The following is a 25302-nucleotide window of genomic DNA, read 5'->3' on the forward strand; positions in this document are numbered from 1 at the left end:
ATTTTACCAGAAAATTACTAAAGACATTACATTACATTTTTGTTTCAAGACTCCTGAGCATCCTCAAATTAATGCTCTTTGAATTAGTACTTTATGCACTATTGTAGGCATTTTGTAACAATGATATTTTTTAACAAATAGCGTTTCAGTTTCTGTAGAATACTTATCAAATTTGTATACATCTACAGGAAAGCCACTAGGTAATACTTGCAAAATTACATGAAAAAAATTTATAAGTTCTTATCAACTCCTAAAATCTTAGCAGACACTTCTGAATTTTTAAAAAACTTTTGAACTGTATTCCCGTTATTGGTACTACCACATTCTGGCACATCGATCAATTGAAGCTAGGATTTGGTAACAACAATGCCATTTTTTTCTTAAGTTTATACCCAAGATGCAAAAAGCATTTAAAAAAACGAATCTATTTACGCAACGTTGATAAACCGTAATCCAATTTGGATTTGCCAATTTTTATTTTTTCAACAAAGTTTATATCATTATATTGAGTTACCAAGTTTAATCTGACAAAGGTGTCTGAAGTAGCTGAGCACAAGTAACGAGGCATTTCGTAAATTTTATTGCAAGTTTTTCTACTAATCATTTTTAAAACCAATATATAATGTATGTTTTTTTCTATTTTGTTTTGAACAACGTTGTTAGGAATCAATGGTTTAACTTTACCTTCCACATAGTATTTTTTGTTAATACTTGACTGAACATTTTCATAAAGAAACTGCAGCCTGATGGGCCTACAAAATTGGGGAGATTGAGGTGTCCTATTTTTACACAGTGCAAAATCTTGACCTAAAATAATACAATTAAAGTCAGAAAAATATTTACATCTGAGTTGACTCGCATAGCAAAACTCTGTGAAAATGAAATTGTGAAAAATTGGTGAAAGTTAAATCCTTAGCTGGTATTCTAACATAAAATTATCCTAAAGTCCATAAGTTCTCACCTGAGTTGCGAATGCAAACTCAGATAAACTAAATTTAGAACGTATTTCCTCAGTTTTTTCGCTTATTTGCAGCATCAAAGTTCAAAGAGTTTTTTTTTTTTCATTATGTACTTGAACAATCTAAAATAATTTAGAGGTTTAATACAAATAAAAAATTTAAAAACATTAATACAGAGAAGAATATAGTTTAATAATTATTATAAGCATATAATAACTTATGACAAACTTTGTGAAAATTGGAAACAAATTTGTCTTTTTACCCACAGTTGTGATTGTAAAAAGTCAAACTGGTCATCTAAACCAGCTTGATGATAACTCGTTTTTCAAAATTTCAAAAACTTCCAGGCAAGTAACTTTTAAAAAATTTCTTTGTGAGCTTTAAAATGTAAAAAAATTGTATTGAAAAAGTCATAAACACATCATAACAATGCAGAACTAGTTTAAAATTAAAAAAAAATAGTAATCATGTTATATTATTTCAGTTCTAAAGAGAAATGTAAAATATAAATAATATATTTTGTAATGCCCTTGACAAAATTCCTGAGCGCATATTTTGAAACCATATACAGGCACAGAATTGGCTAAAAGATGAGCCATCTGATTCGCTGATTTTGAAAGATAGGCAAGTGCGTCTTTGTTGAAAAATATATTTAAAATCTAAGCAACAGATTTTCGAAATAAATTTCATAGTAATGATAAACTAAGTTCATCAACACAAGTCTTGTGTTACTATCAACGCAGGAAATTTATTTATTTTAGTATTCTTCAGAGTATTTAAAAGGTATCTATTTGTACAAGATAAAATTTATCTTGTAGATGGAGATTTTATCTGTTGCTAATTTAAAGAAATGGAAAAAAAAATGCATGTGTTGAAGTAAATTCGAAAAGATCTATAAATGTATTTCTCGTAAAATATGTTCTTGGCCTTGAAGCATACTCAAATACAATGTTTATTGTACGATGCAAAAGTACTTCACTACATGTAATTACAAACTTCAGTAATTTTGCATATAAAGATTATATGCAGTTTTACCAGACTACTGGTGAAGAGCTTTATTTATAAATTGATTTTTATGTTAATTATAAAAAGTTGAACATTAGAGCTTTTAAATAAATTTGTACTGATTGCAAAACTAGCTTCTCCTCTCTGAGGAGGAGTTTTTTGTTTTGTTTCAACCACAGTTTTGTTTAAACCACAGTTTTGTTTTTTTGTTTTGTTTCAACCACAGTTTTGTTTTCTTGTTTTGTTTCAACCACAGTTTTGTTTTTTTGTTTTGTTTCAACCACAGTTTTGTTTTTTTGTTTTGTTTCAACCACAGTTTTGTTTTTTTGTTTTGTTTCAACCACAGTTTTGTTTTTTTGTTTTGTTTCAACCACAGTTTTGTTTTTTTGTTTTGTTTCAACCACAGTTTTGAGGAGACTTTTTTATTACATAACTCTAATAAAATATTGTCTTAAACCATTTAACACTTTTTAAAAATTTAGAAAAAGTTTGGCATGCTACATTAACTTATATATAAAATATTATTTGAAAATTTAAAAAGTGGATTCATTTAATAAGTGGATCATGGCATAAATAAAAGTGGATTATGGCAAATGATAGTGGCATCTCTTGTATTGTAATAATTGAAAAAAAAGAGTTTAAAAAACACAAACTAAGTGGTTAAAGTATAACGTTTTAATGAAAATAGAGCAATAAAAAAAAGACAATAAAATTATCAAAAAAACTAAACAGAATCAGTTGTCATGCTATGAATATTTTCGTTATTATAAAATGTATAAACCCTCCAAATATTTAACTTGAATTTGGATGTGTGCAATTTTGCAAGATTTCTAAACGTGTTTCTCGTCAAATGTAATGTCCATGTTCTATAAAGCATGTTCAATACAAAGTTTATATACAGTTGCACTAGATTACTGGTAAAGTACATAAAGTATGCAAAGTATAAACTTTAAGCTGAGAAAATTGTTGTTCTAAGCTCGTTACTGTAAGTACATGTTCCATGTAAATCTACGAACTCTGAAAAAGTTACAGTTTAAGGGGAATTTCAAGTTTAAAAGTTTAAGTTTAAAAAAAAAACTTTAAAGTTTAAGCTGAGAAAGCTGATAAAGAGTATGTCATTATTTTTTTTTACTTAACTTAAATAGAACATCATCCTTAAACTTTCAAACACTTTGTGAAAAATTAAAAAAGGTTTGGCAGGGTATTTTAACTTATATATAAATAGGAAGAAAATTGCTTATTAATACAGGGCTACCGTAAATGTCGGACAACCGACCAGGACTACCCTATCCTTTCCCGCCCCTCCACAAAAAAACAAAAAAACGACAACAACACATTCAAAAAACTTCTACTAATAATCATAACTTTGATATTAAAAAAACAAATATGCGATTGATCATTGGTATTCCAACGACAAAACTGTTACCCCAATGGTAATTTCTTTTGGTCAACAATCATATTTTTCAGATGATTTTTCGTAGCAACTCTTTTTCCTTATTTACATAGTTGTAGAATTCACAACATGAATTTTAAAATTCTTAACACATTGAATTATACATTTCACTGCGTCGATATAAAGCGAGCTACGTTCATCTGTCCATTGAGTTTGAATTAATGAGAACACGCGTTCAACATGCGCATTATGCTGTGGAATGGCGAACAAGTATTGGCACGTTTTCAATAGATTACCTTTTCTTTCCGTCTCTTCGGTCTATTTGAGCAGCCGTGGTGCAGTGGTAGCGCACTTGCTTCAGAAACAAAAGATCCGTGGTTCAAACCCAACCTCTGGGCAAGTCTTGCGACATCGGTTAGGAAGGAGGCGTGAACTTCCAGTTAAATGCTCTCCACGGTGCTCTGTGATAAGACCGTAAGGACTTCTTGGGGTTCCAACGTTGAAAAAATTCTCTACATCATTTACAAGTTCTTCTTCTTGTGTTATAGTAATTTCATTATATTTTTTTAATTTATTTTATGCTTGACTTGTTTGAATACCTAAAAACTTATTACTTAATCTTTCAGTTGATTGTTTTTTCAAGTCCTCCAAAATATTTTTTACTTCAGTTATAATCAATTTTTCGAGTTTCCTAATTTGTTTTTAAAACAAACATATCTGACTGCGTATAAATAAAGTGCATACTTCTTTTGGGAGTTTTTTTTTCTTCCGAGAAAAAATTCTTCAATGGTTCCCACAATTTTAGCATTCTTTCAATTGCTGGAATGAGCGATAACCACCTACTTTTTGAATGTGATTATATGTTGTTATAGGTTAACACAGCGGGCTCGCAGAAATATTTAAGCTTTTCGTTCTTTACTGTGTTTATTGAAAAAATTTATAAAATTTTAAAACCACAGATTCTATATCAATCAACAAGATATTGGCGGCAGTAGAAGCGGTATTATGAATAATGTGTGCAGGACAACTGAATTTTTCTATATTTGCAGACAATATTTCTTTTAATTTTTAAAACACATTATTCATTTCGTGTCTTTCTCTCCCTCCAAAATTGGAATTAGTATTATCAGCCCCAAATGCCACTAGGCCTTTTGCTGGAATAAACGCTCAATGTATCTCTACAAAACGCTGTTATTTTATCTGTGGTTTCATTAGACAAGGTTTGTAACTCAAGGAGTTTAACTTTTATTTCATTTGTTCCTATTTTAATACAAGGTCATTTTTTTGTAAAATCGTCTGAAAAGTGACACTTACTTTTTGGCATGTTTGTTAAAGTACTCAAATTAAAGCGAATAATTAAAATTCAAAAACAATCTGGTGCTAATGACAAAAAGAAATCAACGTCAATACGCAAGAGATAATAATTATGGTGTTGAGTCTTAAAATTTTAGGCACGTTTTTTTTTTTAATTAAAAAATTACTGCATTAGGAAGTCATTGAATTGCGAAGCAAAATTCTTTTTCTTTAGAAAAATTTTTAAACGCTTATTCTTTAGTAAAACATACGTTTCCACTTTACATTTACTTTACGAAACACTTTAGTAAAACATACGTAACAAAAAATATTTCTTATTGTAAAAGGTGGTGCTCAATGCGTGCGCATAAGGGTGCATCGCTTGGTACCATAATTTATGAAAATCACTATTTTTCAAAGCGCGTACTCATTTTCTTATGTAAAATTAAATTTTAATTTGAGTTTCCTTTTAGTGTTTTTTAATTTGAAAACGTTTTGGTAAGGCAATTGACACTTTTAGATACGCAATATATTATTATTTATAGCAATTTTAATTTTTTTACAAAAGTGCAAATTCTAAATTATTTTATTTTTATACTTATGTCAAAGAGCGTTGTTTTGTCAGAAATTGATTAATTTTTCTTAGTGATAAGAGCATGGGAACATCCTCCCCCTCCCAATCCCCCTGAGCCACCTCGGAACAAATGAATTTATGTCATCGTCCCTAATGTAGGGGAAAGAATTTTTAATCTAAAAATTACTCAACCTCATATTTTTTAAATTGCTAAAAGGTTTAAAACTCTTTTCAAAACTGTTTTTTGTTAAATATTTTATTAAAAAAAGTACTTCTCATTAGAAGCGGTTTTCAAGTTTTACAGGTTAAAGTTTTGAATAAAAAATGAAAAAAATACAAAATGTATAATTTTGTTTTATTTCTTAGTTAAATTGTTTCAAGAACATCTTTCTTTGATTTAAAGGTAGGAATTTCTTCCCTGTGTATCATTCTTGTTCTAACAAATCCATCTCTTCTTTCTCGGCCGTAAACAATGGCAGATGCTTCCGTCACGCTTTTGACGCAGCGTTCTGTTGCTTGAGTGTGAATGCTGAATTTAGGAATTTTCAATGGATTTTCAATGAATTTGGAGACCTCCACTTTAGAAAGATTACATGTAAATATTGGTTCATAATAATCTTTTACATTCCAAGAAATTAATTCTTGAAGAATAGTAGCGTCAAGGTTAATTTTTGGAGATATTCTTTTTCGAACAGCAGTGTCTCCAAGCTCATTATTTCCTCTAATTTGTAAAACCTTATCAACACCAAACTTTCTTTCATTTTTATTAGAGCTAGTCAAGAGTGAAACCAGAATACACTCACTATGGCTGTACCAAGCCCCAGTTCGTATATAAGGTGTAATAATATTCGCCACATTGACTGGCATTGTCTTAAGAATTTTAAGTTCAAGCAAAATGTGTCTTGGTCCGTCCTCCAGCAGATGTTTGGAAGAAATTTCAAAATAAAGTTTGAAATACATTTTGACACAAAATTGAACTAATATCTTCAAGATCTCCAGTTCACTGTATTTAAGGTTATGATTTCTTGTCCACAAAAACATCAAAGCCATACCTGTTGTAAGCCAGCGAGAATGAGACAGTGATCCACATTTTAGATTTGCGAGATCCGGAGAAAGTTTTCCTGACTTGATAGCATTTACATATCTGTAACTGATTTAAGCATCAGTAGATAAAGTTTTTATGTCTTTCTCATCAAGTTTTGGAAGCTCCTCTTCATCTGGCAGGGGTGTAAAATTATAATTTATTGTCATATCATTTACATACAGTTTTCCGTATTTATCTGGAATTAACGTTTTGGTCCAGTCTTTTTCTAAGCAATTCTAATTATATTTTCGTTACTACATATATTAGCTTCAATAATTGTATTTTCTTTCATTACATTATTTTTAGCTCTTCGCATTTTATTTGGGTCAACAGAAAGGTATGATATATCAGGAGAAAGATAACCTGCAGCTATAAAATCTTTTATTATACCAGTGATTATAGCAGCCCCACCAACATTAGAAATATTATATCTTATTGCAGCTGATGCCGCATGTGTTATAGTCATTTTGTTTTGCTTTAGACTTGGTTTTTTTAAGTATCTTGTAACCAGTGATGCAAATTTTCCTAGTTTTTCTTCAAGCAACTTGTCGACCAAAGTTTTTGTTTCGTTTTTTAGTTGTGCAGTATTTACATTGTATGTATCATCAGTATCATCAATACCATTTTTGTTTTCTTCATGCAGATTGAAAACAAGTTCAGGATTCTAAATTTTTTAAACATGCAGTTTCTATAATATTATATATAATATTACTTACCAATATTGGTAAGTAATATTATGTATAATAGAATATATAAATTTTAAATTTAAAAAAGTTTAATATATATTAAACATTAAAAAGATAGTTTTAAAGACTTTCTAAGATTGCGGTAATAAATGTTTTAAAACAATTAAAGAATTATATTCATGCTAATTGAGCTAACCTGAAATTTATTAAACTCATATTTTCTTTCATTTTCTTTTTTTTTCCCTTTTTCTTGCAGCTTCTTCCTGAATGTTTTTCCTATTTTCTCTTTATCGTAGGCGAACCGATTCTTTATAATCACATAAACCAATTTGCACAGTAGAAATCTCTTTCTTTTTAAGCCTCTGATTACGAAGCCAAAGAAGATCAAGTACAGGAACTTTTTGTAATAGAGGGCATGAACAATAAACATGTGCACCTAATTTGCAGTTTTTGGGATCATTGGAAAATGATGCTGCCTCTGTGCATATAATGATTGTATGAGTACATGATATGATATCAAAGAGACTATCAAGCTCATTAGTTATTTTGTTGGTTGCTTCTTTGGATGGTTTTGTGTTTTTTAAAAACCTGGATATTTTAAACCATAGTCTACTTATTTTTTCTGCTAGTGATTTTTCCGAAATTGTAACTGGTGGTTTAAACATTCTATTTGCTTTGAACCATTGAGCTGTCACCAGTTTAGCAAGTTCTCTGCTTAGTTCTTTTGTAGCAAAATTACTTTTTCTACATTCAAATTCTATTTTTTTTCTTTCCTAAAAGGTAGATATAGATTTAGTTATTTATCACAAATAATTTATATTAAGTCAATATATATTTTTGATATAATATTTTTTGAAAATATTTTAGAAGTTAAAAAAAAAAAAATAAAAGCTAACCTTTATAAGAATACCCATTTGAATTACTGATCTTTTTGTGGGTACCTCCGACAAAACAAACTCTTTACCTTTCCCAACAAAAGTAGACAATTTAGTTGCTAAACTATGTCTAGTTTTCACATTCGATGTATAGTTACTTATTGTTAGTACTGTTATTAGAAATAAATTAAAAAATACACATTATTAAAAAGTACTTGTGATTAGAGTCTTTTTTATAAAAAAACGTTTCTAGTATATAAACAAAGTAAATTTGAATTCTCGGGTATATAAACTGAATAAAATCCTGCTTCTTTCGTTTCTTTGTTTTTAAAATATCTTTCCTTAACAAAAACATGTATTTAAGATAACAATGCATTTTACAATCGTATTGTAATTTTACAATCGTAGTTTATAAAAGAAAAATGTACATGACTGGGGCTTGAAGAAGACAAAATTAGTCTTTTCATTAAGCCCCGAAAAAGATAAAACATCACCATAAGGTCAAAATAATAACAAAAAATTTTTTTATCACATAGTTCATTTTATTACATATGTTCAATATGCATAATCGCTGAATATGCACAATACGCATTATAAAAACAAACTTTATGATATTTTGATAACTAGTATTTATTTTTCAAGGTAAGTATTACTCACCTTGAGAATTATACAGTTGTTACAACACATTCTCAAAAAACAGGTAATTATTTACAATAAACTATAAAATGTATAACTAAAAGTCTCAACTGCCTTACCAAAACATTTTCAAATTAAAAAATACAAAAAAGAAACTCAAATTAAAATTTAATTTTACATAGGAATATCAGTACGCCGTATTACTTTAATCAAAATGATTTTAGCGATGTACCCTAGTGCGCATATCAATGTTTTTACGAATTTTATCAATTGTAGGAGACTTTTTAAATATGCTTTATAATTTTATATTGACCGGGACAAGTAGACCTTTGACAGGGACACTGGGGCACAGAGCTTAAAACCGGGACATGTCCCGATGTACTGGGACTTATGGCAGCTCTAGTCTAACTTCGATCCGAAAAGTGAAGCCGAATTTTTCTTTTTTAAAAAATGGCGGATTAAATTTGTAAACAAATATATTATTTAACTTTTCTTTTCTTAAATGAAGTAAATGTATTTTAAATATAAATACTATTTATGTAAAAGTGTTAAGAGGATGTTATAATACTTGTGAAATTATAATTTATGTTTTCTAGATTCTTTTACGATTAGAAAAAGATTAAATTTTGAATAGAAATGTGAAACGACAGACGTTTTTGAAGCATTGTATTTTGAAGCATGAATTATAGTATTAAGGCTCATACTTTTGATGTTCTGAATATGCATTTTGAACTTTTATTCCATACATCGGCTTCAGTTTTTACCCTTTTTACAAATGGCGGACTATATTTATAAAAAATAAAAAGCGGCTTCATTTTTCGTCTAATAAAATACCGCAAATTAGTCTTCTAGTTTATATAATATATCATTGATCATAACTGAACAAGCCCACAGTAAACTTAAAAAAAATCTGAAAATATTTCTGGGGTTATATCATTCTTTTGTAGATGATGGCCAGCTGGTGTGCCATAATAGTGGAGTTAGTTTTGAAAACTTAAAATTTGTTAAAAAGAGAATTCGCTTTTCGGTTTGAGTGATAAAACCCCGAAAGATATTGACAGAAGTTTAAAATAATCGTTAAAATGCAAACTCTCGAAGAACACATTAAAAAATTTTCCCTTTTTATTTTTTTAAATTTTGGTATTTTAATAATGTACAAAACAAAAACTTTTGTTTTGTTTTATACCTTATTAAAGTATTTACAGTAGGCGTTTAAGGAAATAATAATAATAACATATTAAGCTCATTATTCCTTTCATAAAAAAGGCATTAGATAAAATTGTATTTTTGAAAACTACTTTTCAGGGCCGACGACACGGGTTTTGAAGTAAGGAGGGGGGGGGGGGGGGAGAGGAAGGGGCACGATTGTCAATCTTTAAAAAAGTTCTCTATATCTAGAATTTTCTGAAAAAAAAAAAAAGTCCTTAGAAAAAAAAAGTGGGGGCACGTACCCCTGACCCCCTCGTGTTGTCGGCCCTGCTTTTGTAAAACAAAAGTAAAAAATGAGATTTTAAGCGGCAAAAACGTCTGATTAAGTTATTAGGCCAGGTGAATAAAAAAAAGCAATTGCTTTTACTCAGTAATTGATCAGCTTTACGTGAATAACAAATTTAGCAAATTTGCTCAAACTTTTATTCACGTAAAGCTGAACAATTACTCTAAAAACGCTGAGTAAAAGCAGTTGCTTTTTTTTATTCACTCGGTCTATAATTTTTTAAAAACAAAAAGTATAATATAGTTTTGAGCGGCGAAAACGTCTAATCAAACATTTACACTTTTATAATATAATTAACTTAAAAGAAAATCGTTTTCTGGGCATGGTTGGTTTTCAAATATTGATAAATTGATTTTTTAAAGGTATCTTTTAACTTGACTAAAATTTCTCTCAAGAATGCAATTTCAAAGGCGCAATCTAAACTTTTTTTCTTACTTATGTCCTGTTTCTGAGGATATTTTAAGCTAATTCTATTCTACTATATATGTTAAAGAAAAGAAATATTGTCATTTTTATCTTGCTGCTCATTAACTAAAAAGACTGAAAATGATCGTTTTATATAGGATAGTCCAGCAATTTTCAATTAATATATATATATTATATAAATTAACGTAAACCACGCAATCTTCATCAAAATAACCAGGAGGTTTCAACGATGATATAAAAGTGATATTGGAGAAATAAGAGATCAACTAATTTTTTTTCTCATTTTACCCTCTTAAAAATCATTTTTTGGGGGTACATTTCAAAAATGAGGTTTTTACCACACGCAGGAAAACAAAGCGATGTGTGCTAACCAGAAGGGAAGAAACCCCATTATTTCCATTAGATAACAATAATTAGAGATCTCTCCTATTCGGAATTTGTGAGATGTTTGCCTTTTCCCCACTCTCTCCTATGTTATATTCAAAAATTATTTAGTGTTTGTCTGTAGTGGTTATCTAGGAATCACTATATCTAGGGATCTCTAAAGTTTATTTTACCATATTTTTAATTGTTAAGTTGTTATTTTTTTCAAAGGATGGAGGAAAAAAAAAGTTAGATTTAAAAATTAATTAAAAAATTTCCTAATACATTTTGCAAAAAAGAAAAAAAAAACATATATATATATATATTGTTTATATTATTATAAATATCTTTCTTATAATAAGTTGTTTTCTTATAATAAGTTGTTTTCTTTACAATCCACATTTTCCGCATTTGTCTAAAAAAAATTGTTAAAATGTATATAAAATAGAATTTCAAACACACAAATTTTAGAAAAAAAAAAGCAATACCCGTGCAATAAATTAAAAATATTATATAAAATAATAAAATACATAAAACTTGTTTATTTTTATATATGTTTTTTATATATATATTTATAAAGTTAGGGAAGTCAGACGAGAAAACGTATTTTTCGCCATAATATATTTTCTCATATACCAGAACTTGAGTGCTCCTCGATCTTAGTAAAAAATATCGCAATATCGCGTATTTTTAGGTGTTAGGTATTTAGCTGATCTAAAAAAAAGTTTAGTTTAAGACGCATTTTTGGTGTTCACAGTTGCATTATAATAATAATAAAAATCCTAGATATCGATTTTAATCTATTTATCACTTTTAGTACACCCATCATTAAAACTGTTTGAATCAAATATTTTTCGGTTTAATTATCTGAACTGAGTTTTCTTGTCTGAATTGCCGAACTACACGCAAAATTTTCGGACGAAATACCAACATTTCTTTTTTTTAAAATCGTTTCCCGCAGATTTAGAAAAATAATTTATTAGAATAAATCATCTTGTAGTATATAAAATTTATAAGTTATTGCTTAACATTTTGAATATCAAAATCTATTAATTGATTAGGTTTAAAAACTTTAATTTTTTTTAAAACTATATTCTTATACTATATTTGTTTCAACTTTTGCTATACATCATTAAAATATTTTTTTTTGTGTCCCAATAAACTTCGAATAACGAAGACTTGGATTACAAATTGCATTTAAGTGCATATACATAATACATATAATTCAATAATGAAACTAAAAAATATAAAACTTTGAATGTTAGAAAATTAAAAAAATCTTATTGTGTTAAAAAAAAAAGTTAATATTTTCATAAATAATTTTGATTTGATTAAACTTCGCCTAAATTCTATTTATTAAAACAAAATATTGGTAAAAGAAAGCTCAAAAACCAAGTCAGAAAAAAATATATACTAATGTTAACAAAGGAGAATTATCTGCATGCAAATCAAAAAAATATCCCGTTTCAAAGCAAACATTGGTGGTTCAAAGAAGAAATAGCAATATTATTAGTTGCTAAAAAAATTAAGAGTATCATCCTGACTCTTCTGTAAAAAGAATCAGGATGTAAGTCTCCTTATATGAGAATTGTAATATATGGCTTTAAAACGTTTCTGAGTCATTCTTTAAAACCATTTTCAAAATGGAAGCTTTTTACTTTTCAAAAGAACTGCATAGAATTACATTCCTCATGCAATGCAACTGCATCATAACCTCTGCATAAGAGTAAGTATAACATAAAGCAACTGAAAAAAAAAAAAAAAAATTTTAACTTTAAAATTGATTTCATTCTTTTACTTATGCAAAAGTTAAAATTTTATCAATGAAACAACTTCTTGGAGGGAAACAACTTTACCAACATTTTTGTTTTGTTAGAAATCTTGTGATGTATTGTAATGTATTGTGATGTATTATGTAAATAATTTTTTTAACTTTAAAATTGATTTCATTCTTTTGCTTAGGAAAAAGTTAAAACTTTATCAATGAAACAACTTCTTGGAGGGAAACAGCTTTACCAACATTTTTGTTTTGTTAGTAATCTTGTGATGTATGTAGAAATCTTGTGATGCAATACAAATGAACTTGGTTGGTTTTTTAAAAACTTCCAAGAGAAATTATGCATGAGAAATCTCAAACAAGAATTGCAAAATTTGACAGATAAAACTTTCTGCAGTTAAAAAGTGTTCAGAAAAATATTTATTGAAAATCAAACAAATACTGTTGCTGCGAGTTTTGAGCACCCTATACTACTACTTTGCACAAAAAAAGAACTAAAAAAAAGCTTAAATTTAAATTTTGCATTAGAATGCTATTTGGAAGCTTTGATTGATGATGATTTGATTGCCCATATTATCAATTGACCACTATTTGTCCTTGGATAACTTGACCACTTTTTTGTCCTTGGATAAAGGAATTATCACATGGTTAATGTGAACTTATTTAATAAAACTATAAATAGTATAAACAAATGAAAAAAAAAATTTTTAATTTTTATACTTGAAGTTGTGAAGACGTTTATTCTTGGAATAAAGTTTCAGAAACCACTATTACAAACTACTACTTCAAAGCAAAATATATAGAAGGAGTTTACTAAGAGTGAATGGAAGACTTTTTAATGCTTCTTAATGATTTTGATGCTTTTGGCATAATCTTTATACTTAAAAACATTTTTTAAAATAATTTTTTAAAACAAACAAACTGTGATACAAAATATACAAATCATTCATCATTCTATAAAACTAAATTTTATAATATATTTCACTATCAAAGTATTAATATTAACTGCAAAATTTGAATGTATTTATAGTCTGTAGTATATATGCCAGAATTGCATTCTATGGATTGGCATTAAAAAAAATTATATCAATTTTTGTAATTACATAATTAAATTTTTTTTTTTAATTACCTTTACAGGATTTGCAACACATTTCGTGCATTCTTGCTCTCTGAAAAAGATCGCCTGATAAGCAATAACCTTGGTTTGTCCAAAACTGACAGCTCCAGTCATTGTCCTTTGTGCACGTTGTTGGTTTTAGTGTACTGGGAATTTCTGAATAAATTTGTTACGTGCTTTTAACATAACACTTACAGTAAATAATTAATCTACAAATTTCTTCTCTATAAAAATGCTTAAAGAGTATTGGCTTACTTTCTCCGCAAGAATACATCTTGTTAATCTGCTTCACATCAGTGCCACTTAAACCAAATATTCTGCCAAAATTATCGATGAGTTTTTGCTTTGATGGATCTTTTGTTGTTATTGTCTTTTTATTCCACACTTTTGCAAAAGAATTGGAACTAAACAAAACAAACGCTATTCCATACCATACCAACTTTTTACAGAAAGTCATTTCTCCTATTATTTATACTATGAAGAATTACCTAATATTGTATATAAAACAATTAATAACGATGTGAATAGTTTGTTACCTACCTATAATGCATCATTGAATAAAGATCGTATTCAGTACCAAGGGAGTCTACATTCTTTGAAATATTAAAAGCAAACACCCAATCTAACAAAAAAATTAAAATATACTTTTTTTGCTGTTTAATAAATTAATAAACATAAATTTACAACTACTGTCCTCTGCATTTTTTACAAAATAAACAAAATAATAAATATATTATTTCCCAAGGTACCCCAAAAATTTAACTAGTTTGTCTGACTATATAAATCATATTATAACATGATTTATATTTTATAAAGTACACGTTTATTACTTTTAAATAATTACTATTTTATTATCCAAAATAAAAAAAATTATTTTAATATCTTTTATAAGCATCACAACAAGAAATTTATAAAGTTATGATATTAATTTTTATGAAAACATAGTAAATATACCAAGTAATTTATAAAAAATTATTCAAAAAATACTTACCATCTTCAATGTTTTCATAATGAATATTAACATATCGGTCACGATCAGGACGAGATTGCTCGTGTTCCAATCCTTTTAAAATAATATTGTCAAGTTGTTTTATTATTGAGTAATGTATGATAATTAAATGAAAACTTAAGTAGTTATTAAATTCAATATTTATTGAAGTTCATTTGTACTAGATGTCATTAACATTATGAAAAATTGACTGACTGTATTATTATTATTTTTAAATTAGCACTTAGTTTTAGTGCTAAATGTAAATAATTGATTAAAATTATAAGTGTAAAATCTAAAAAAAATATGCTAAAAAACAAAAAAACAAGGTTAACAAAACTCTCACAATAAGTGTATGGTTGAAATGTCTCAGCTAAATATGTAACATTAATCTTACCTAAACTGTGTCCGATTTCATGAAGGGCAGTGCCTTTGGTCAAACAACCTTCGCCAAGAGAAATTCTGTTTTTGTCCCACATTCCAACTGGCGAATCACATCTGAAATAATAATCATTTTTTTATTTATTTTCTGAAAGTCACATAGAATGCAAAGTAAAAAAGCCTTAATAACATAAATAGATTTTATTATAACAATATGAAATAAAATTCCTAATCTTATATACATATACAAGTATACACACAAAGAATCAGTATAATTCTTTGTTTAACACATATACAGTCAACGCTCGAAACTAGGAAAAATCAGTTTGGCAATAAACTGCTAACCTCTACCAGTTTGAGGTTGGCAAAAATATATTATATAATTTCAGAAAGAGTTAAGATGTTTAGACAATGTTCTTGTCTAAACATCTGAACCCTTGTTTGCTGGACATAATGATGAATTTAACGCATTAAAATAAAATCTTTTTTTAACCACACAGAAAAAAAATGTTGTAACTACATATATAAAAAAATAATTATTGCACAACAATTAAAATTTCTATCAAATAAAGATAAAAACAAAAAAAAAATGCTTTTAAATAGAATTTTTAAGTTTTATCAAGTTTAAAGGGTGATTTGTAATATGTTGTTAGTTGGAAGACATCAAAATAACAAAATTCTTTTTATTGTAAACTTTATAAATTTATTATTTAAACATTTTTTAAAAAAAGTTGCTTTTAAACAAAGCAAAGTTTAACATCCACCAAAAATATTACTAACGCTCTTCTAAAAATATCAATTACTTTTTTTTACCGAAAATTTGACTCACCCTTTACCATAAAAGAAAGATATGTAGTTTTTCTCTCCATTCCATGGAGTAAACTTTAAACATGTAAACCTGTGATAATCATCAATTGCTTCTTTTATTGCTTGTTTGCCATTTTCCCCTTAAAATAATATAAATAATTTTGTGAAACTAATATAAACATGATATAGACATAATATCTCAAATATTATTTTATTTTAATACCTATTTTTAATATTTAAAAATAAAGACTATAATTCAAACTGTTTATTTGTTTTATATATAACCATAGCTATATCTTAAATTCTTCTAACTATGGGCACATAGAAGACATAGAATTACAAATAGGGTAAAAATCTTCCTTATAATTTTTTAGTACTGGCTTTTGGGTTTGTATATGTACATGTTTTTCATAATTTTTTAAAAACCTTTAGTAATGTCCAACATTAAGTGATGTCCAACAGCAGGTCCACCCTTAGAGGGTGTTTAGCCCCCTAGGAAATTAATTAGTCAGCAATTGAGACACTGGAGTCAGCAAAATTGGATTTGTAGTTGGCAGACAGCAAATGTTAGCCAACAAGAATTTTTTTATTTTAAGATCTTAGCAAAAAAAATTTTCTTGGTCTTACTCGGCAAAAAACAGATACATCGCCCCCTACCTTTAAAATCTCTTTTGGATGACAATGCCTAACAGTGACATCATATATAAAAGTTGTAAATCAACTGAATCAGTTCTTGTTGAAAAAACAAGTAAATATGTCAAAGAACAAGTTAGATAAGTTACGAACAATGTCACTTTTTTGAGTTGACTTTAAGATTTGTTAAACACATCGTTGACCAAGGTGACCTTTCACCAGATAGATACATGATTAAAAAACATCATAGGAGTTAATTTTTCAGGATTTGTATTGACAGTTGGTAGTTTATACAGTATAGATCTATATAAAATGCAATTGAACCACTCGGCCTACTCCAATTAATTATTCCCATTTTGCAAACAATTTTTTACTTTTTTTGTTGGTTTATTATGTATAAGACCCTAGTATTTAAATGTAAACACAATATTAAACTTGGTTTTATTATTTCTTACATTGTTTGAACAATAAAGATTAAAAAAAAATTGTTTATACCACTGCATTCCTTTCTTATGATAAATTATTATATTCAATACAAAATATATATTCAATAAAAAGTTATATTAATACACAAAAAAATAAAACTATTTATTAAAAAATAAACTGTTAAGATATAGCAGAAAATACATAAATGATGAAACTATATTTCCACCATCATTGGTGGTAGGAATGTGGTATCGTTTTTATGTGTTTTCTGTTATAACTTAACAACGCATTTTTCAACAAATAATTATCTCTACCAGTGTATTTAGTTATTTGTTCCATTTTAAGATAAATTATGATTTTTTACCTTTACATATACTAAATATTTAACTTTTAGTTTATTGTCTGTTATGATTAACATTGATATTTTTAATAACTAATTTATAAAAAGTTTTATCGTAATAAAATGCATCAAAAAAGAGTATAATTTATACTCTTTATACTATAAAGCTTAATCGAGATAACACAAAAGTATTTTTGGTAGGAAAGGTTAGAGAACAATTCTGCTGTTATAAATTTTCTAATAACAAAAAAATTCTGTAATACTACTTACATCTGAGTACGTCGAGTCTTAAAATAAAGCAAAAAGTTAAGGCGCAAAAAGTTAAGGCGCCATTTTAAAATCAATTAAATTGAACTCTAATGTCCTTTACACAGGTGCTTCGTAATGTCTAAATTGGTAAAACCATGCAATCTCACAGAATTCCTCAGCATAACCTTAGATAAGGTCTTTTCTTTTTCGCTAATTATATTACTATGTGTGTTTAAGTTTATCACGGAAAAATGCCTCATTTTTATTGCTATTTCAATACAGCAGGGGTATAAAAGGTGTCTGTAAAACATTTTCACGACGGAAAACGCTCAATCCAATCAATTCTTTGCTACGCTTTTTTAATCGAGAAAACAAAAATTTGCGGTATAGATCTATAACATTTTAAAAATAAAGAATAATCTTTATTACCGTAGATTTCCCTAATTCCGAACAGTCCCTAATTCCGAACAACTTTAATTCACTTATTGTTACATCTTTTATTTTTGTGGGATTTTTAAAAGGAAAACTGATTAATAAATTGGAGGACTAAGGTAATGAGAATATGAAAAAATATTTTCAAAATACATATTGATACCATTAGATTTTTTAATTGCAAGCAAAACACTTTTTAAAACCCTAAAAAACCAACAATATAAAAGCGACTTAAAAAAAAACACAATCTAAATTGCGTACTGTTCGATGTAAAATTTGATGGTGATTATTTATCTGAAAAAAAAAGTCAAAAATTAGCAATACTTTGTAAGATATCTTAAAAACAGTACTTTTCTGCTTAGTTAAAACGTTTCCCAAATTCCGAACAGATTTTGGAATGCACTTTTTTTTGCAAAAGTTAGCGTTTTTACGCGCTAGTAATTAACAACAATTTTAACAATAGTACTTTAACGTCATTAACATTGAAACTCCTGAACGCTTTTAACTTTTTTATTGAATTTCTAAACGTCTTGTTTATCTTAACCTTAGTTAATGAAAAATTGCTAAAGTTTGAAAAAAATAAAGATCGCGTAAGAAAAATTAAACTGTGTATTGAGGCTATAAGACGATGTCATATCCAGTAGCCGCTTTATGTTATAACATTGCTAAAACAACTATTTTTTGCAGACTAAAAGGAATAAATGGAGCTGCTGGTGTTGGTAGGCCCAGAGCAATATACCAAGTAAGCCAAGTAGAGGCTTATAGTTGAACTTGTACAGTTTATGAGTGACACTGGCTTCAGCTTAAAAAGAAAAGATATTTTAACTGTGGTCAAAAACTTTTTTAAGGAATCTAAACAAACTCATTTATTCAAAAACGTCAAACCTACTCGAAAAGTGGTACAATAGTTTCATGAAAAAATATGCGAAAAATATCTGTGAAAGAAAAGCTACTAGCATGCAAGCTGTAAGAGCGGTGTCTTTGCAACCAGCAATTATTGATGAATGGTTCAGCCAAGTTGACGCTGTTTATCGAGAACATAATTTAAATGAAAAACCGTTTCATGTGTTCAACTGTGATGAAAGTGGATTGAAATTTGATCAAGGTAAAGTCAACATTGTTTCAACACCGTTAAACAAGCATCTTTTGATATAATTAAATCAGTGCTCAGTGTGCTTAGAAATAGATTAAAGCCTCTTTCTAGTAGTAAAGAAAAGGGAACAATAATTAAAAGAACAACAAGTTATAACATGACTGAACTATCTGCAATGGCTCAGTCCGAAGCAACACAAGCTGCTAAAAAAAGAAAACTAGATAAAAAAGAAGCCAGAAAAGTTATTCGAAAAAAAGAAACTTGACTCAGCAATTCTCAAAGAACAAAAGTTTAAAAAAAAAAGAAGAAAAAAGCCTTTTACTGTACTTAAAAAACCCCGAAAGCGGTCTCAGAAATATAACAAAACAACAAAGATGTCTACTAATCAAAGTATTGAGTGTCTTCCTGCCGCCAGCTGTAATCCCTACCATATCAATCGTCTTTGTATTTCCTGCGGAAGCCTTCAGGACAAAACTACAAGCAGCAAATGGGTTGCATGTGAAAAGTGTTCTAACTGGTTGTGTATTCCTTGTATTACCAATTATCACGAAACAATTGAACTCGTGTGCAAGGTGTGTGATTAACTTTTATTAGTTTTAATTTTTGTAGCTTGACGCCTTAAAACAATATTTTTTGAATACAACAACTTTTTCATTATAGTTTTTTAAAAACTATCAAATCTGTACAGCACAGCTAGAGTTGCTACCTCTAAATAAATAAGTATTCATTTGAAGATAGCAACCGTAGTTGTACTGTACAGATTTAATAATTTACAGATAATAGAAAAATATAAATACATTGCTGCGATACTACTTAATAAAACTAACTGTGATACTATTTAATGGCGGAGAATAATGGCGTGGTTATAATAATGGAAAATTATAAAATAATAATTTTCAGTGAGCAAAATTAAGAGGTTACTGAACAATGTTTCAGTCTTTGAATTACTGCCATTTCAAAATACAACTGCCAAAAGGTTAAAGCTGCATTGCTATATGATGAAAAAGCACTTCAAGCTTCCTATTTGATTAATGGGGGAGCATTCTCTAAGGCTGCAACCAACCGGATACTAATAACTGAGATTTCTTCTGACTAACGACGGTTAACTGACAGAAACAGGCAGTGACTGTGAAAGTTTTTTTTTAAACTGATTTCAAAAAAATAATGGAAGCTCTGCACCAAAACTCTACACCAACACAATGTTATACCTTTACATTAAAATAAAAGTAACTTTAAATTTTAAAAATCTTTATACCTAACTCTAAGCTAGAGGTCTATGCTAGTATAAATTATTTACTTTTTTAAATTGAATGCCATTTTTCGGGATCTAATATGTACGTTCGGAATTAGGAACACGTGTTCCTAATTCCGAACAAAATCATGACTTTTTAAATTTAAATGTTAACAATATTTTTATAATAAATATACTTGTTGCATAATATGGTTCGATTCAGTTTAGATTCCAGTTTATTTATGTAAGAAAATTAATATAAAATTCACAAAAGGAAGCGGAGTTATTCAACTTTAAGTACGATTTTGTTCGGAATTAGGGAAATCTACGGTATAATATTGCAATAACCTAACCGTATTATAAAAAGTAAGTTTTTCATAGTTTTACATGTAAAGCTCAAAATACGTCAAAAGCGTCAAAACGACGCCGTTATTTTTGCAATAACTCATAAAATAGAAAGTAAAAAATAAATAAAAATTTATCCTTAAGAACATATTTCATTAGTTATTACAACAGCTGATATTATAAATAGCATCTAACTAGTAAAGAGTAACAAGTCATCAGAAGATACTGTAAAAAACTCTCATAACAACATCTCATTTTGTGTGGCTCTAAATTTTATAACAGTATTCTAACAAATGGGAGGGTCCTAAAAGATCTATCAACTTTAACAACTATTTCACTTGTTAAGTCATATAAAAAATCTTTTAATGGCCCAAATATTTAACGTAGAATAAGTATTTTACCTACCTTTACTAAACTTCTAAAATATCTAATCTTACTTATATGTCCTAGTATGACAGATTTCCACCAGCTTGGGTTTAAAAAAAAAGCTCTACTCTCCACGCAGAGTTTCTATTGAGAGAAACTATACAACACTATAAAGATAATAACACGCCTCTATATGTTTGCAGTTTAGATGTGAATAAAGCTTATGATACTTACAACCGGAATCTGCATCCTAAATAAAATAGTTTTAGAATGTAAAGTAGGATTGACAGTAAATGGTATATATGCAAGTATCATTGCATACGCAGATGATGTAATTTAGCTAAGTCCAACATTTTCTGGTCTTCAAAAACTGATTGATCAATTTCAAAACAATGGAGTGACTAATTTTATCAAATTAAACACTAAGAAAACGGAATTTTTAATTTCTGAAACAAGTCCTATTTCAAACAACGTTATTAAAATAACGGAACTTAATCTTTAAAATAAATTAAATATCTAGGTAATTGATTAATTATACTAACAAGAACAAGATGACAGCACTACAAAAAAAAACGACTTAAATGAGCGTATAACTCAGTTTCAATCGGTTGCAATAGCTCTACCTCAGTCAAAAATTCATGTAGGATCCTATAAGAATTTGGAACAAAAATTTTTTTCAGATTTGAACCCCATTAACTAAAAACACATAAGTTAAAAAGTGTTTATAGTTATCAAACATTTGTCTTTTTTTTTCGTTCCAAAATCCTATAGAACCTATAGGACTTTTATAGAAATTGACCGTGGAATTCGTTTTTGTCAGCAGTCAATATTTGTTTATCTATATAACTTATTACTAATTCCTAAGCTTATATATTGACTTGAGCTATGCAAATTTGGTACTAGTTTTCTTAGCAACATGGATGCTGTTGGAAGAGCAGTTTTAAAATCTTTTTTTTTGTATCTCAAAATATAGTAAAAACTATCTGCTTTTGTTTTTTAAAATAGAAAATATTTTCAACTGTTCCCCTTCGATATTTTTTCTCCTTCTCCTTTGATATTTTCAACTGTTCTCCTTCGAAACAAAGTAAACTTATTTGTCATGCTGTAAAAAATTAAACTTGTTATTCACTGATATTGAAGCAGTTACTGGCAACACAGTTACTTGCAACACAGTTACAGGCAACACAAAAAAAATCTTTTACAAATGAAGTGATTGCTATATGTACTACTCTTGGTGTAAACTTCTTTCAGTGTACAATAGAAAGGGAAAAAATTAAATTTGCACCACCTATGGAAGAACTGTCAGCGGATTTTGCAATAGTATTAAGAGAATCGTTCCAGTTATGGAACTTAAAAGAAAAAGAGTGATTTTTAAAATTTTGATGGAGGATAAAGTTCCGAAAACAGTAAACCAATCAAGCGTGAAAAACATATTATCTAGTAGTTAGTAATTAAGGTCAACAACTTTGAAAATCATTTTACTGTTCGTAATTTTATTAACTTTTATATAGTGTATTTTACCTGTAATTTCTTTTACAGGGTGGTAAAGAGAAAATATAATTTAATAATAATATATATTTTTTATCAAAATAATGTAAATTAAAATTTTTTTTTATACACATAGCTTTTATAAAACTGAATTTCTTCAATAAAAGTAAATCATTGAGGTATGTGGAATTGCTGCAAAGTGGTTTTTAAAAATTATAGACTCGATTACGGCAAGTGATAGGAAATGTTCGCAAATAAAAAGTCATTTTGTTTTGTTTGAAAAATGTATTTGATGACTTTTTTAGTTTTGTTAGTTTTTTTTTCTTATTAGTAACGATAAAAAAAACTATTAATTTTGTAAAGCGAGTGTTTTTTTTTTTTTTATCACCAATCAAAAAGTTTCTTTTTTTTTAAATTACAACTATAATTCATTGGGAGATAGCATCTTTTGTCAGTAAAATCTAGATAACACTTTGAAGAAATTTAGTGTTCTCCTTCAGTGAACGTCTCAAGCTTGTAAGACATTCGTAAGACGTATAGCGGACGTTATGTGCTTCCATAAAAGTTTTGAAAGCAATTAAAAATTAAAAAAAAGAATTGGTAAAATAGTGAACATTTATTATATGTTAAAGAGAATATCAATAGGAAAAGTTCATCAGATATAAAGAGGAGAGATAAATTTTAAGAACCATTAAAGCACTTTTTGATTAGTGAAAAAAAATAAAGAATTCATTAAAGATATTTAAAAAAACAGGACATTTGAATCCAAAAAAGAAAATATATCTTAAGCCAACTTTAAATAAAGATTGGAAGAAAAGGAACAAGTATTAAACGGTTGTCATACTCTATTAATAGATTACAAAAAATATAATGTGAAACACAGAAATCAACTAAATAATGGTAACATTCTAGAAAACTCTTTAAGTAATTTTTCCGACATATGCAGCAGTTACAAAAATAAACAATCTACCTCGGTTGAAAACAGCTCTCATATAAATTTAATTGAATGTCTATACTATGAGGCTTTATACTTTAAAATAAATGCTAGAATAATTTTTGTTAAAAAATTAACGATTTAAAAAGAACAATAATTGTATACATAAGAAACATAAAGATAAATCTATAAATGTACTAAAAAAAAGTTCTTAAGTAACTTATTTATATTAATATTTATTTTATAACTTAATTTATATTTTATAACTTAACTATTTAAATAACTTAAAATTTATAAATTTAAAAAAGGAGAAAAAAAAACTGTTTCAATTTTTTAATTTGTCTAATTTAATTATTAAAAAATGATTTAATATACTTTAGTAGTTTAGAAAAAAAGTTCATATTTTACATTTTTATGATTTTTAAGGTAGGGGAGACCAGGACTTGTTGCAATAGGGGCAAGTTGCAAATATTGTTTTTAAAGGATAGCTTTTTTATTATTCTTTAATAATTTTACATTATGTAGTAAAAAAGATAGCTATTAATCTATATAAAAAACTTTCAAAAGGTATTTATAAATTTTTTTTTCGATATAAAATTCTAATATGAGTTTTCAAACTCTTTTTGGATACTTTGTAAACTAAAAGAAGTATTAACAATGAAAAACAATGAGAGGTAAAAAAATTTTATTTATTTATTTGGTCTGTCAGTGCTTTAACTATTGTATGACTTTCGCCTTTTTTTATTTGTACCGCTTTTTTATTTTTATGAACACGATTAATACTTTATAAAATAACAGCCACAATAAAGTTTCTTACCTATAGAGCTTTCAATAGTATAAGGAATTTTTGCGTTTGGCCATCGTCTATTTTTTATTGAACCAAACGGACTGTTGTTACTCTGTAAACTTTCCCATTGTTCAGGTGTCAATTGTATATCTCCTTGGTATAAACCAGGCGCTAAAAATTTAATTTTTGTTATAATTACAATTTGAGTATTTTTTTATAATTAGTTCTCGTAAATCTTTAAAACAGTTAGAGTAATAAAAAAAAATTTAAAGACTTAATTGCGATAAGTAAACTTACTTTCTCTTTGCTTTCCCCCTCCAGCTGATAGAGCAAGAAGAGTAAGAAAAATATGAACTGTAAATAATGACATCATGTTGATGAACGAGCCTAATTTTTAAATGCATACATACCATCATTTATAGATAAATTTTTATTGGCATAACCTGTTTCTACACAATTAAGCAAATACCTGTATATTATTAAGTTATGAGGATATTACATGAGCAATCAGCGGCAAACATCATATAATCTATTTTAAAGTTACTCAAATAATTGAGCATCTGCTTGAACAATGCAAATACGGAAATGATTTTTAAAACAAAAAGTTGTATATTTATCATTTACACACACTTATTACTGTACATAAGGTTTCGTGCACATCATAGCTAAGTCTGAGTGTACACGTTATTATTATTATTTTTTCCTGATGTCACTTTACGTATTTAATTTAACAACGTATAATTAATTAATCATTAATTGGCATAAATCATTTTTATATATTTTAAATAACATATAACGATTACAAAATAAAATTTCTCTCGGAACCACCTTTTAATAAGATCTTTGGCTGTTTTGCACCTCAATTACTCAAAATGTTTTGATATATAAAAAATGCGTTTTTAAAAATAGTTTTCTATTTTTATGTATCACATTTTTTGTAACACCAAAACATTTTTTCAACATGTAACCTTTATTATTTATTAATATCTTCATACATTCAATAAATCTTTAAAAACATTTGCAAAAAAAAAAGATTATTCAAAAAACAACATAAAATTTTGGTTTATAATAATTTTTTTTCATCAATAAAGTAGCATTTTAAAGTTACTGTAGTTTTTA

The 25302-nt window shown here is 27.6% G+C and overlaps 1 protein-coding gene across 1 annotated transcript; it reads right to left on the reverse strand.

Annotated features, from left to right (window-relative positions):
• Positions 1 to 11104: 11104 nt before the first annotated feature.
• Positions 11105 to 24631, reverse strand: LOC100199600 (protein SpAN). Its single transcript, XM_065818630.1, has 9 exons — positions 24481 to 24631; positions 24214 to 24354; positions 15882 to 15999; positions 15069 to 15169; positions 14675 to 14746; positions 14224 to 14305; positions 13939 to 14087; positions 13696 to 13839; positions 11105 to 11204 (listed from the first exon to the last, which is right to left on the reverse strand). Exons 1-9 carry the CDS (start codon positions 24554 to 24556, stop codon positions 11179 to 11181), a joined length of 909 nt encoding a protein of 302 aa, XP_065674702.1. The 5' UTR covers positions 24557 to 24631; the 3' UTR covers positions 11105 to 11178.
• Between the last annotated feature and the right edge of the window lie 671 nt (positions 24632 to 25302).

Source organism: Hydra vulgaris, chromosome 15 (assembly GCF_038396675.1).
Source record: "Hydra vulgaris chromosome 15, alternate assembly HydraT2T_AEP".
Classification (NCBI taxonomy): domain Eukaryota; kingdom Metazoa; phylum Cnidaria; class Hydrozoa; order Anthoathecata; family Hydridae; genus Hydra; species Hydra vulgaris.

What these genes read in the sequence shown, in the direction of transcription:
- LOC100199600 (XM_065818630.1), bottom strand. Translation starts at nt 24,556, where the DNA reads ATGATGTCATTATTTACAGTTCATATTTTTCTTACTCTTCTTGCTCTA. An exon ending in TTATGAAAACATTGAAGATG is followed by an intron (nt 14,306 to 14,674) that starts GTAAGTATTTTT and finishes TTTTTTTGTTAG; the next exon opens with ATTGGGTGTTTGCTTTTAAT. An exon ending in GTGTTGCAAATCCTGTAAAG is followed by an intron (nt 11,205 to 13,695) that starts GTAATTAAAAAA and finishes AATTTTTTTTAG; the next exon opens with ACAAATGCGGAAAATGTGGA.